At 39.0% G+C, this 14,084-nt stretch overlaps 1 protein-coding gene across 5 annotated transcripts in view; it reads right to left on the bottom strand.

The window, feature by feature from the left end:
• ZEB2 (zinc finger E-box binding homeobox 2) overlaps positions 1-14,084 on the bottom strand; it is a 182,148-nt gene that overhangs the window by 2,598 nt on the left and 165,466 nt on the right. For 4 of the 5 annotated variants that reach the window (XM_077447740.1, XM_077447742.1, XM_077447743.1 and 1 more), the window contains 3 exons: positions 12,449-12,557; positions 8,172-10,144; positions 4,480-4,660 (listed from right to left, as the gene is read on the bottom strand). In XM_077447740.1, coding sequence (XP_077303866.1) covers positions 4,480-4,660; positions 8,172-10,144; positions 12,449-12,557 — 2,263 coding nt within the window. Of the gene's footprint in view, positions 1-3,627; positions 3,692-4,479; positions 4,661-8,171; positions 10,145-12,448; positions 12,558-14,084 lie in introns of all 5 variants that reach the window. The other variant, XM_077447744.1, reaches the window with a different exon arrangement.

Raw genomic sequence — 14,084 nt, 5'->3', positions numbered from 1 at the left:
TTTTTTAGTTTACACAAAAAAAAGACTTCAGATGCTTATAATGCCTTAATAGACCAAAATCAGTAAATGGATACTCATTGGCCTTCCAGGCTTTAACAAAATGACCATAAAAGGCTACTCTTTAAAGTGGAAGTAAACCCATCGATTTAAACAGTTAAAAAAAAGGTATGCCGGGAATGCTAACTGCACATTGGCTGTACTCTCAGCCAAACTATCAAACCATCTAATGGCTGGTGTCATAACGAACCACATGTGCAGCACTATAGCAGTTGAAGATTAAAAGATGGCAGCTTCCTTGGCTGAAAACGATAGAGGAGTTTACTTCTACTTTAAATACGGTTCATGTATGCCAATATTCTTTATTTTAACAAAATGTAAAAGGATTAGGCGGCATGTGATAATTATACCAACCAATCTTTCAAACTTGAGCCTGACCTCAAAATTTCAGATTACTCAGCAGCGTAGATTATATTTTAACAGTGCTGTTGTTGAATATAGGGTCATATTTGCATATATTCAAGTTGATGAAGTTCCCTAACATGGCAGTATGAATCTATTAGAAGTCGAGTGCCTGCGAAACTCAGTGTTTTCTGTAGTGGCTTGTACATTCTTCAGCCTAACACTGGAACATGAGAATAAGGCCAAGCCCAAACACATCTGGCTGATTCCAGGCTCCAAATAGCCCAGGAATGCCTTTCACACCTTCCATAGCGGCCATGCTTGACGTGTCATTCAAAAATAGACCTGACACTGAATGCTTGACAGCGTGATGCCAGGGCACAAGACTGAGACACATGATGCAACCGAAAGACACACAGGCCTACTACAGCACTGCTTCGTCCAGCTGGAGCTTGCAGCATAATAGTGAATGGGGATGTATTTGTATACTTTCTACTACTGATAATACTATATCATGCTTGCAGCTATAATTGTTGCACTGAAATGTGCAGCTACAGCCAGATTTACAGCTTGTCTACTTGGGTGCTTCTTAAGGCTCCTTGATGGTATCCTGACATTCAATGCATATTGAATGGATGCTGCTGACTCTACTGAATGTGGTTAGGGTTTAGACTATGAAAGGATACTTGCTGTTTATGCAAAGGATTCCAACAGTGCTTAAATGCAAGTGGATAGAACCAGATGCTGCAAGTTAAACCCTGCTCAGAAGTGTTAAGGAAGCTCTATGCTTAGTTTCACCCAAATCATATATTCAATGCAAACAATTTAAGGAGATTTAAATTAAGTGTGGCACAGACCTGTTAGAAAAGTGTCATAGCACACAGTGAAGCACCTGAAGCCATACCTCCGCAGACCAACTCTGCTAAAAGTACTGTATAAGCAGCCCATTGTGGACATTTCCATCCAATCAGCTATTGCTGCTCTCCACATTTGATATTGCTGCTACCATATGCATTGCTGCTAGCATCTGCGTGTATGGGGCTGTGTGTCTGTGAGCCCAGGCTATGTTTTTACAGCACTTGACAATGTTGTCATTTCTTTTTTTATTGGTGAAGGTTTTGGTTTTATATGCATATTTACTTTTTTGCTAATCAATAAAATTGAGTTTTTGTAATGCCACGGTTTGTTTTTGGTTGGAACTTCTTTTTGATCTGGACTCTGCTTTAGTTCAAATCATCCTAGCCTATATGTAAGTCAGCAGGCAATCTATTTATATTAGCCTACAGTGGTATCCGCTCTCATTTTAATACTGTCCTACTCTATATGCAGCCCTTTACCTGCAAATACCCAATTTCCTTGAAAGTCCTTAGCTCATTGTAAACTCCAGTCAGATTGACCTGAAGCTTACCTAGGGATTCTTCTCCTGTACTGGTAAGAATGGAGTGGCGAGGGAGCAAGAAAAAGTGACCAGATTTGACAGTTGGGTCTGAAAACTAGAGATGTGCACAGGTGTGTATTCCTAGTTCTCTCATGCAATGTTAATATTTTCATGGCAGTAGGAATCATGTATGAAGACTTAAAAAGGCGTATTGCGGTCATAACGTAGATAAGAGTGTTGGCATTTAAGTAAATCAGTTGCTTTGATCGGCATGGGCAAAGCACAGATCCACATTAAATTAAGACATAATAGTTGTTGGTGTCAGGGGCTGCTCTGATAGGAGCCTGATGAAAAATTCCATTCTTACAGTTGACCATCTCAACCTATAATATAAATTTGAATTGCCTGATGGGGAGTAAAAAAAAAACTTTCCTCAAATAAAGGAATGTGCAACAGGCATGAAGGAGTTTTTCACGACTTTTAAGATGTGCATTTAAGAGCTAAACTGGTAACCTCCTCATACTGAACCACTATAATGAGACGAGCCGATCATGACTTTTAAATGGTTTGAATTTCCATGAATCGGCCTCAAAGTGAGCAAAAAGAATGCAAATACCAGCCGTGGCTGGTGTGTAACTCAAGGCTATATACACCTGCTGCGTCAGCACCAGAATGAGAATGACAGCAGTGAGGAATGCAAACATTGGGGACAGGCCTGGCAGGGGTGACAGTGGGGGGCTCTTGTCATTTTAATTGTAGGGGAGGATTGGATACCGGCAGCAAAAAAGGGGTATTGTGCAACAATATCTGCAGCTGCTGCAATACCTCTTAAGGTCAATAACCATTAATCATGTAGTAGTTTCAAACAAGGATCTGCCATAAGCAGCACAATTGATTGTTATGCTCAACCTATGCTATGTAGATAGATATGTTAAATGGGATTTTTAGGTTTATTTCGGGGGCTCCATATTTTAACAGATTTGGAACTATAAGGCAATGCAGTGAGATTATCAGTTTGGGAAATAGTAATAGTAAAATCTGTTTCCCATCTTGTTCCATTATGACTCTACAAGCTGTTGACGTATACACTGTGCTCAGTTGGCCAGTCTCAGATAAAAGGATTCAAATCACTGAGTTATAACACATGTGTTATCTGACATAACAATCTTTATTTACAGTCATGTGATTGTTATCTTCAGCACTCATTGGGTGAAAAAAACAAACAAACAAAAAAACAATAAAGTAGTCATTATGTAATTTAACGATCATTGTAGCTAAGTGCATTAAGCTTTTTTTTTTTTTAACCAGCGTGGCTTGTGTAGAGTTATCCATTGCAATGTTCACAGATAACATACTTTGTATATGACAGTGTCCAGAATAAGTAGTGAGTGAGTCTGTATCACCTCATACTAAGGATGAGCTAGGGTTCATGGTAAACTGCCATATGGCAGCAGGTTGCCATCCCAATCACCTGAGGGTTGTGGAATTGCCCACCATGCAGCCACAAGTGGCAAAAGGGCCGGGATGCTGGAGAAATCATTGATCTAATATGGCCACATGGCTATATCCTCTGGACAATGTCATTGACCAAATACAAGTTTGACCAAAACCTTAGCTTCTCCCTACCCCATATTAACCAACAAGATTCAAATCTATTCCTCAACTGGCATTTTCTGCTTTAGATTTTATTATGATTGGTTGTTCTTGGACAATAAAAATAATTATTCTTTCAGAAACCTAAGTGAGGACCAGAGTGGTGACCAGAAGCCTTGAAATATGCCATAACATGATATATAATGTAACATAACGGATAATGAATACTATTTTAAAATGTTGCTCTATTGCTTTACCTTGGGGGAGGGGTGAAATGATGGTTCGATAACTGCCTATTACGTTGTAGTTGGTCACATGAATCTTATTTAGAACAATATACCCATAGATATCATCGGCCATTTGTATCAGAAGTCACAAACATAAATAGAAAGATAGGAAAATCCAAATTAGCAGTTTATTGAACATTGTCAAGGTGGCCATTGATACTACAGGAAGATCAGATGTGTAGGAAGATGACAAATGGAAGTTAATTGTAGTCACTGCATTGTCATGCACCTTCAAGTCATGATCGGAAAAAGAGGGCAGAGTACAGGCATACTGGTGCTCAGAAGAAAAAAAAAATGTTTGGACAAGGTATTCAGACCTGACACTTTGCCCTATCTCATGAGATCCCTGGAAATCAGTCAACTTGAATTAAGAAGTATCTTGCTCACACTTTTGTTTTGGCTATCCTAATCTGACCGTGGGCAAGCAAAAATGCTCTAATAACCCAAATTGAATGCAATTATCATGGTCTGACCTGATGTTTGTGCAGTTTTACGCAATAGGGTAGATTTACTAAAGGTGTAACGTGTTCACCTTTCAAAGTGAGCTTAGGAAATAAGGTAAAAACAGGTTCACTGCAATCAAAGTCAATTACAAATCCTGTTTTCTTCTTTTTAATTTGTCTTGCACATTTATGGGTATTCAATACAGCTTTGACTGATTCTCTAAGCTAAGGGAACATTCTTTACTCCTTTAGTAAATAAACTCCACTGAGTCAGATCAAGATGTCCAAACTGGGCAGCTCATGGGTGCTTGTTGGATAAGGTGAAAAGATGTATGGTTTTGGCTTGTGATAGAACAGCTACAAAGGTGTATCCGTTTACCTGTATGTTCATATTTGTGTCTCAGGAGGGAGCTACTTTTCTGGAATGTCTTGTCACATAAATCGCAGGCATACATGCCACTTTCCGTCTTCTTAATTTTTTTCCGACTCAGGCAGGAGTCAGAATCCGTCATATCATCCAGGCCTGACATGTAATCGGGAATCCCATCAAGCATTTCACCCTGTAATATAACAAATTAACGTCAGTGCCTTGTTAAGCATCGACGCGGTGATAAAACTAATAAAAATCTCCGTGCCCTCATTAAAAATATTGTTTTATTCAAATTCAAGTGTATTAATTTTTATCAGACAATAAACACTATTTTAGAAGGAGGGAATTTGTTTCCATTCTTTTTCCGCTTTTTTAAGGAAAAAAATAAATAAATAATACTGTATAATTGAATTTTATGATCAGATGCAAGATGTTATTATACAATCCATTTAAGTTTATGTCTGCTGACAAAAGGCCCTAAGCATGCTATTTAATTTTGTAATTTAAAATGGGGAATATTTTATCAATGCTTTGCGTCCACATGCCTTCAGCGTTAGACAATGATGAAAGTGGATTCTAAATCATTCAGTGTATTTAGATTTATTTTGGTCCTGACTACAAAGAGCTGTCTCCTGCCTTCGTGTTGTACGGGCTTGGTTTACCGATAATTAATTGAGACCAGATTACGCTGGCTTGCGTAGCGTTTTCGGACATCAGTTTAATTTAAGATCTAGAACAAGTCACCATAAAACTTTCAGAGATATTCTTTTTTTTTTTCACTTTAATAATGCATATGTTATAGATTTTGGTGAAACTAAGCTTAGGGCTGAACAACACTGAGAATTTTTGAATGACTTAGTAGCATGAGACTATTCAATAGCTGGTTATTTCCACTTTTGCAAGCGTTTCCAATGATATGCAGATTCGGTATTTGTTAACAAGGAGTTATTCCCATGCTACTGTGTGATTAAAACTCTTTACTGCTTAGTGATAACTTTTGGTTCCCTTGCATAGTAAGATGTTAATGTTGAAAATATGTTTCATATGTGTAGTATCTGTCCAACGTCATCTAATGGAATTTAAATTCCCAATCTCTAAGACAAAGGGTCTTATTTTAGACACTTTGACAAATTAAAATGCATCACCAAAACACTTTTTTTGGTCATTTTGGATAGTGTGAGGAAGGGTTACAACTGCTATCAGGTTTTATTGCTGTCTGAGGCTCCGTTGGAGATATTTCTACACTTCCTGTCTCGTAGAAAAAGGTTGTCCCTAGGACAGGAAGTGAGGAGAAATCTCTCAGCAACTGTAACATAGGCAGAAGTTATTTTTCAAATTGAGTAAGGGGATGATAGAACCTTTGCCTGTTGCAGATTTACTCTCACTTCCTGTCTGGTAAAAGATTGTCCCCAGAACAGAAAGTGAGAGAAAAATCTCATTAAAAAAAGCCCGCAATAGCAGTAAAACCTAACAAAGGTTTTAACCTTTCCAGAATTCTATTCAAAACAAAGAAAAAAATTTAATGTGTTGATCTCTTTTGTGATATAAACTTTCAGTAAATTATTCCCTAGCTTACTACCAGCATTGTGGCAGCTTAAGGCCAACTGATGACTAGTGACTGTCATTTCTTAATAATCCAACCATTGCACAATCTTCCTTCATGATCAGAAGTACATAAACTACCAGTATGAACTCACAGTGGAGCTTTATTGATGAAGCAATGGTTGTTACAGTAATTGGCAAGAGAATATGGTAAGTAGAACCTATGCTGGCTTTGAAACCCACGTTCCGTCATCATTTTCTTATCACGGTTAAAGTATTGATTTTTCGAAAGTCAAGTCCGAGCCTCTATCACTTGAACAAAATTGTGTAAATACAGTATATGACCTGTTGGGGCTCTTAAGAATTTGAGGGGTTAAAGAACAGTGGATTACAGTATGAGCTGTGTTCATCTAGCTGCTGAACAAAGCTCAAGAGCTACGGCTGCCTTATATGCTTTCACATTGTTCTATCTCACCCTACATCCAACTGTTCTTTACAAACACCCATGAGAATAACGCTACTGAAAATCCCTAGAATTACAAAAATGAGAGCCACCTAAAAAATGACCTTTACATAAAGCTAATGAAAATTTTCAGGCATCCGAGATAGGATTACCAACATTCTTGCTTCACATTAAGGAAAAGGGTTGGTGGTAGGTGAGTAACCATTTATCATACAAGACAAAGGAAGGAAATATACACAATGTATGAGTAGCTTGTACTGAACTCATGCACCTATTTCATAGCTGATTAGTTTTTACCTACTGAAAAATTGCTGGTATATAAAAATGGTATAAAGAAATGGCAGAGTTTTATTGAATTAGAAAGATGCACCTACTAAGCTACTGTTCAATGCATACTAATATGGAACTCCACTTGGGAAATACTTCAATTCTACCTTGGCCACATTATTGACGCATAGGGGTTGATTTACTAGAGGCAAATAAACTCTGCAAGTGCAGTTGCTCTGAAGCTTAGTGAATGAGGTAACACTTCACTTTGCAAAGAATACCTAATCACATGCAAGGAAATGAAAAAAAAAAGCATGTTTGCTTGCACATGATTGGAAGATGAAAGTCAGCAGAGCTTCCCCTCATTTACTAAGCTCTGGCGCAACTTTACAACAGAGTGCAACCCCATGGACTCTAGAGGGGTGATTTGCTAAAGGCAAATAGACTCTGCACCTTGCAAAGTGCAGTTGCCCTCTGAAAGTGCAGTTGCTCCAGGGCTTAGTAAATGAGGTAAAGCTTCACTTTGCAAAGAATACCCAATCACGTGCAAGAAAAATAACAATGAATAGCATTTTTGCTTGCACGGGATTGGTTGATGGAAGTCAGCAGAGTTTCTGCTCATTTACTAAGCTCTGGAGCAACTGCAATTGCAGAGTGCATAGTCTGTTTACCTTTAGCAAATCAACTCTTAGGTGTCCACACTGACATTTGTAGATGTAAAGCAAGGGCACAATGCCAGTTGGAATAAAAAAAATAGTATGCACTGGGCACTATGAATAAAAGTTCCTGGAAGTTGAACTGTGTTCTCATTCCAAACACATTATTTCAGAAAATGAGACACAGATTTGATTATTTGCTATGGGTGGCATAGAAAGTTTTCTTTCAGTTTCTATTATACATGATGCAGTTTTTTTACACTTAACCCAGCGGGCTGAACGAAAAAAAAACAACAACTGAGGAGCTCGGGAGGAGCCACTGTACTAATCATTTGATGTTAGTACAGAGATCTCCCCTGCTTAGCTATTGTGTTCTGACGGGGGGGCTGTCCCCCACTGCCAGAACACACCAGTCAGCTCTCTCAGCCATTGGCTGAGAGCGATGATTGGATGCCGATTGGCAGATCTTTTTCTATCATGCCCCTTCTACAGAAGCCAAATGTTCGGCCACCTTCGGTCAGACTGGCTGCCATACACACGGGCCAAATGTCAGCCAATTTCTGTTAAACTTCCTGATATTGCCAGTGCCCGTGTGTACAATGCTTTAGGGATACTGAACAATACTACAAAGACACTGTAGATCCTATACCAACAATAGACTGAAACTCACAGAAAAAATGTATGTCAACACTTAGACTATTATTAATAAAAATGTTACACTGATTCTTGGATGTCTCCATCAAAAATATAGCTAACATATTCATTATCGTTACCTGAAATCCCTGTTTCCGTTGGTATTTTCTCCTCTGCTGCATATCTGCAAATGTAGCTGCCCCAGTTTGGTAAGTATAGGCCATATGTGGTAGGAAGCTCATCTGATCAAGTCCTGGATATGGTCGAAGTCCCGGGATACTCGCCTGTACTGGCGGCATAAAAGTGGCTGGTGGAAAAGCGCTCTGTGGTGGAAGAGCAGTATACAAAGGTTTGCCACTAAATGGACTCAAGCCAAATAGTGGGTTAGTGCTTTTGTCCAGATTATTGGAATTGCAAAATTCCTTCTTGATGTACGTTAAATTCAGTGGCTCGTCTACAGTCTCAGAGGGCAAATGAACATTGTTGTGGTCAATAGTGACATTATTAGGTTTGGTTTTGTTCTTTGCGGCTATAATACTTTTTATTTCCATCATTTGTCTCGGTACAGATAAGTCCAAAGGCTCAGCTTGAAGCTCTTCCGAGGAAAAACTGTTTGGAGTGTAAGAACTACTGTGGGAGTTTTTAGAAGATGTGGAAGAAAGATTTAAAGGAGATGGAGTATTGCTCCTGGAGTGGTCCAATTTATCAACAACTGGCTTCAGACCAGTAAAATGACTAGGTTTTGTTAGCCTGAGAGGCGTATCACAATTTGATACCCGGTTATGAAGTTCTGCTATAGATGGCGAAGTGATAGAATCCACAGGTTTTACCGGAGATCTAGCTGATGCAGAGTCTTTCGTGGGAGTGGTGGTTATTGGTGCCACCTCCCCACTGGTCCTTTCCAAAGATGGTGACCTGGAAGTTGCATATGAATAGACTTTTCTTTGCTCAAACCATTCCTTCACAAATTCCTGAGGAAGGCCAACAGCTATGGAAATTTTCAGTAGTTCATCTGAGTTAGGTTCCATATTCATAGCGTAATATGCTTTAAGTACAGACATGTGGTCCTTGTAAGGGTTGATAGGGCTAATCATTTCTTTCTCGGAAAATACTGATGACAGCAGGAGTGCTTGTTTCTCAGCCAACATGCCTTGTTTATTGAGAATAAGGTTTTCACTAGGTTGGAGGACTGCCTTAATTTCTTCGTTCATTTTACACAAGTATCTTTCATGTTGGTGCAAAGGAATGGGACCGTTAAAACTTTCTTTACAAAATTGGCAAGAAAATGGAGTGGCTATATTATGGCTCTCTAGCATCTTCTCTTCACTTACGAGGTCTATCAAGGTACGTAACTTCTCTTTCTTAATATTGCTAAACTGTCTTCTTGAATCCGTAGTCAAGCTCTGTAAACAGGCTTTGGCTTCATTTACCTTCTCTAACGTATAGTCAATAATACTTTTAGTGGCACCATTATGACTTACAACTGGAAGACCCGCTTGCTGGACGCCAGGGGACGTCACACCTTGTTCCTCTCTTTGAGGTCCAGTTTCCTTCATGTGGTACCCCTTCAACTTTGCTATCTCTTCAGACTTGTATTCCATCTTCTGCCTTGAAACTGTGTTGTCCACAATTTCCAGGACCTTCTGAACCTCACTCAAATTGCTGCTTAAGTTTGAGTACCCAAGTAATGATGCCTCCATCCCTACACCTAAGTGCTGCATTGGGCTCTGAGCTGAGGAGTGAATTCCCAAGGGACTGGTAGCTCCAAGACCACCATTCATGAATGGATTAGGACCATTAAACCCGTGTGAGGCTGCCAGAAGAAGTTTATAGTCATTGTAATCTAGTGATTCTGTTTTGATCTTAAGTAGGCCCGAAGTTTCCGTCAAGCCAAGTGGTTTCCCATTCTCCAGTTTGTGCCGGAGCTGAGTTATGGCTGAATTGGTGGGAGATGATGACACAGAGTTTGGAGATGAACCTGCCTTCATGTTGTTTCTCATTCTCCCGTTCACAGAGATCAGGCCAATGCATTTCTTGCTGCTAATGTGTGAACTGTAGGAACCCGAATGGGAGAAGCGTTTCTTGCAATTTGGGCATTCGTATGGCTTCTCTCCTGTGGGTGAAGAAGTGAAAAATAGTATGAGTGGCTTCCAAAGGGCTAAATCATAACTATATCTGGCTTTCTGCTTAAAGTGACTCAGTCGATATCAAAATATTTGAAAAAGAAGCTCCCTCTAAAAGAAGAATCCTAATAATTACCTCTCCAGCAGACACAATGGGGTTGATTTACTAAAGCCAAATAGACTGTGAACTTTGCAAAGTGCATGTGATTCTTTGCATAGTGAATCTTTACCCCATTTACTAAGCTCTGGAGAAACTGCTCTTGCAGAGTGTAACTGCGCTTTGCACAGTCTATTTGCCTTTAGTAAATTAACCCCAATGCTCACTCTTCAATCTTCACTCTGTGTAAGAGCTACAACCACCAGTTGAAGTATCTTCAGTATTCCACACACATCTGGGTTTGTCAGATGCAGGGTCCCCCACTGCACTCTTTGCTTCCATCTGTTGGCCCCTACATAACTCCTATGTCCTATAGTGACATTGGAGCTGGCAGATGGAACCATAGTGCACATAAGTATCTGACACCCCCAGAAGGACATGGCACTGCAGGAGAGCAAAGATAAGACCTCCGGAGAGGTAAGAATTAAGAGTCTTCTTTTGCAGGGAACTTCTTTTTAAATTTTCTTTGCAAAGACTTGTTTAATAAATTATTCTGTTCTATCATCAGTATGTCTAAAACACAATAAATTATATTTATATTTTCACAACTAAATCTTCTTAACCTTATTACACTATCTATGGATAATGATAATAGTTCATACGTAAAATTTAAGAACCTCCTTCAGTTATTACTTACATTTGGGAGCATATTTTTTAACCGCTTCAGCCCTAGAAGATTCTACCCCCTTCCTCGCACTTTTTGCAATTCAGCACTTTAACTGACAATTGCGCGGTCATGCAACGTTACACCCAAACAAAATTGACGTTCTTTTTTTTACCACAAATAGAGCTTTCTTTTGGTGGTATTTGATCACCTCTGCAGTTTTTATTTTTTGTGCTATAAACATTTAATTTATTATTTATGTATTTATTATTTTTTACTTTTTGCTATAATAAATATCCCTCAAAAATTTACAAAAAAACTATTTTTATTCTAATTGAGGGGGGATGGGGACTGTGCAAAGAAGATAACAGATCGCTGTTCCTACTCTGTATGAACAGACAATCTGTCACTTCTCCCCTCAGAGAACCGGAAACTGTGTGTTTATACACACAGTACCAGGTTCTCCGCGTCTCAGTGGCGATCGCGGGAGCCCGGCAATGTTTGAGACTGCCGGGCACTCGCATCGGCATGCTCCTTAGTGGCCACAGGGCGAAGCGACATTACATAATGTTGTTTCGCCCAACCATGCCATTCTGCCGCAGTACAACTACGGTGGTTGGTCGGCAAGTGGTTAAAGTAGTGAATGTGACATGGTTAAAGTGGTTAAAGTAGTGAATGTGACATTTACCAAATATTTGCTGCAGGTAAATCTTCCTGATGCACGTGTTTCAAATTTCAGAAATTACCAGGAATGGTGAACCACCTTTGAATGTTTGGAGAATGTCACATTCACTGATTTATAAATATGCCTCTGGGTGTTTCTGGTTTGCCACATTTTAAATAAGACATTTCCAATAATAGGTCTTTTACTTATACTCCCTATTTACATGTTATTAGTTATCTGCAACTGAATTTAGGAAAATAAGTACTTTTGCTTGAATAAATATTAGGCTTTAAGTGTTACTAAACCCAGGAGCCTGCATTCACTATATCTGGCTTCCCACAGTACACAGAACATGAAAATGCAATTATTTTAGTAAATATAAACTGCTACCTTTTTCTCATCAGCAGTATATAGCAGTCTTGTGACTTCTTTCAGTGTCTGGTTAAAACTTATAGGGTGAGTTTTCATTCTCCTCTGATTGTCCTATGAGAATGCAGGACCCCTGCATTCCTATCTGGAAAATGCCGATTGGCCCTGTGCTGATCACATGCACCCTCCCAAAAAACAAAAAACTCTCTAGCAATACACACCAAACTAAGCATGTGCAGCTTGTCCCCCTAGCTCTGTAAATATCAGGAGATATACTGGAGACAGTGGAAGAAGGAGAGGATCAGAGAAGACAGGATCAAACAGCCTTTTTACAAAATGCAGAGGATTAACCCCTTAGGTTCCACAGTGAGTATAGCAAGCATGCTTTACTGCATATACAGACTGATTTTACTGTTGTGGGTTTAGTAATACTTTAACATTGTCTACATCCCATTAACTATCTCAAACCCAGATTAGACCTGCAACCGGCCAGTACTCACCGCTGTGTATCCGGAGGTGTTCTTTTAAATGGTGCTTGTATTTGAAGGCTTTGCCACACTCTGTGCATTTAAACTTGCGATTGCTAGCTCCCTGGGTCAACATTTGATGCTGTGTAATAAAGAACAAAAAAAAAAAAAAACAAGATTAATTTTGAACAGTAGTTTGTCAATTCATGTGATCTGATACAATGCACTTTCAATATAAAACACAATAAACACCAACAAATAAAAAAGTTTAATTTTGAGGCCACCTCTAATGTTGCCTACATTCTTACTGTACTTAAAATAAAAACAAAAGTTTAAAAAAAACAAAAAACTTTTTTTGAAAATTTTGTACAGTAGTTAAAATGATTCAAGAAAGAAAGAAGGGCACCCTACTTTTTTTTACAATACACAAAATATTTAAGAAAATATTCAATGTACTGGTCATACTCAATCTAAGGAAACAATATGGGCTGCCATTTTTTTATTTTTTTGTGTTAATCACAAAAACTTTTTTTTTTTTTTTTCAGTGCTAGACTGTAAAATCAGGCAGAAAAATGGTTAGCTAGGAAAGAGGAACATATTTTACTGCTCAAAATAAAGGACAAAAAAAATTTACTTATGGGCAAGGGGCGACCGCTCTTTGATTCTTTGTCAGAAGGTCAATTTGCGGTTCCCTTCTAATAAAATATCTGACCATTGTGCGAAAAGAAGGGGCCAGGTATAGGTTTGTTACAGCAGGTGAGGTTTAAAGTGTCTAAGAAACATGCCGGTTGTGACAGAGGATGTGGAAATAGCAGTGTGGCGATGCTCAAGGTATGTCAGCCAGCTTCAAGCAATAGGACACAAAAGCTTTTGCACACACAAAAAAGACAGTGAGCACAGAAGCGGCATGACAACTGCTGGGGTGTACTGAGCCTTCCCACATTCCTGGTGAGACAGATGGTGTACACAGGATACAGGGAGGTTTGTTCAAACACTAGCAACCTTCAAAGATCAAGCCTTAGCCCAACCCGTCGATCTCCACTGAGGGACCAGGGCTCATATGTTGCTGAGTTGCATAAACAAACAGCAACAGCTGCTCGGACTCCCCCCACAGCCCTCCGAGGACCACTATAAACTTTAGTTGTGCCACTGTTAATATGATACAATCATTTTAATTTACTAATTGTAAATGCCACGAGCAAATGAGGGGACTTTTCAACACCAAAGCTTGTAGTCGGAACGCGCCAACTCAAGCAAGTGCATCGACATGTACATGTTAAAGGCTCAGCAGTGGCACTGATTTTGCACGCTTTTGGGCATTTATGTTATATGGTTGAAGTTCATTTTTTTATGATGGGACTAAATAAAATTTGTGCAAAAACTGAACATATAGTCAACCTAAGTTCTGTAGAGATATTTAAAAAAAAAAAACAATTTGATTCATTTTTTTATAATAATATTTTTTAATGATGATGAAAACTGAGTTTCTTAGAGAAGCCAATGGGGTTGATTTACTAAAAGTGGAAAGTGCACAATCTGGTGATTGTGACCAAGAAGCTTCCAGGGTTTTTTTTTTTGTTGGTAAAGTGGGAGTAAACTCCCATCTCTGATTTTTACCTATAGGGAAGTCTATAATAAGACTTATCTATAGGTAGTGTAAATATCTCCT

The sequence above is a fragment of the Lithobates pipiens genome, unplaced genomic scaffold (genome assembly GCF_037356315.1).
Source record: "Lithobates pipiens isolate NorthernLeopardFrog02 unplaced genomic scaffold, aLitPip1_a1.2 Scaffold_22, whole genome shotgun sequence".
Taxonomy (NCBI): Eukaryota; Metazoa; Chordata; class Amphibia; order Anura; family Ranidae; genus Lithobates; species Lithobates pipiens.
The sequence above is the reverse complement of the archived record's forward strand: the minus strand, read 5'-3'. Positions and strand labels throughout refer to the sequence as shown.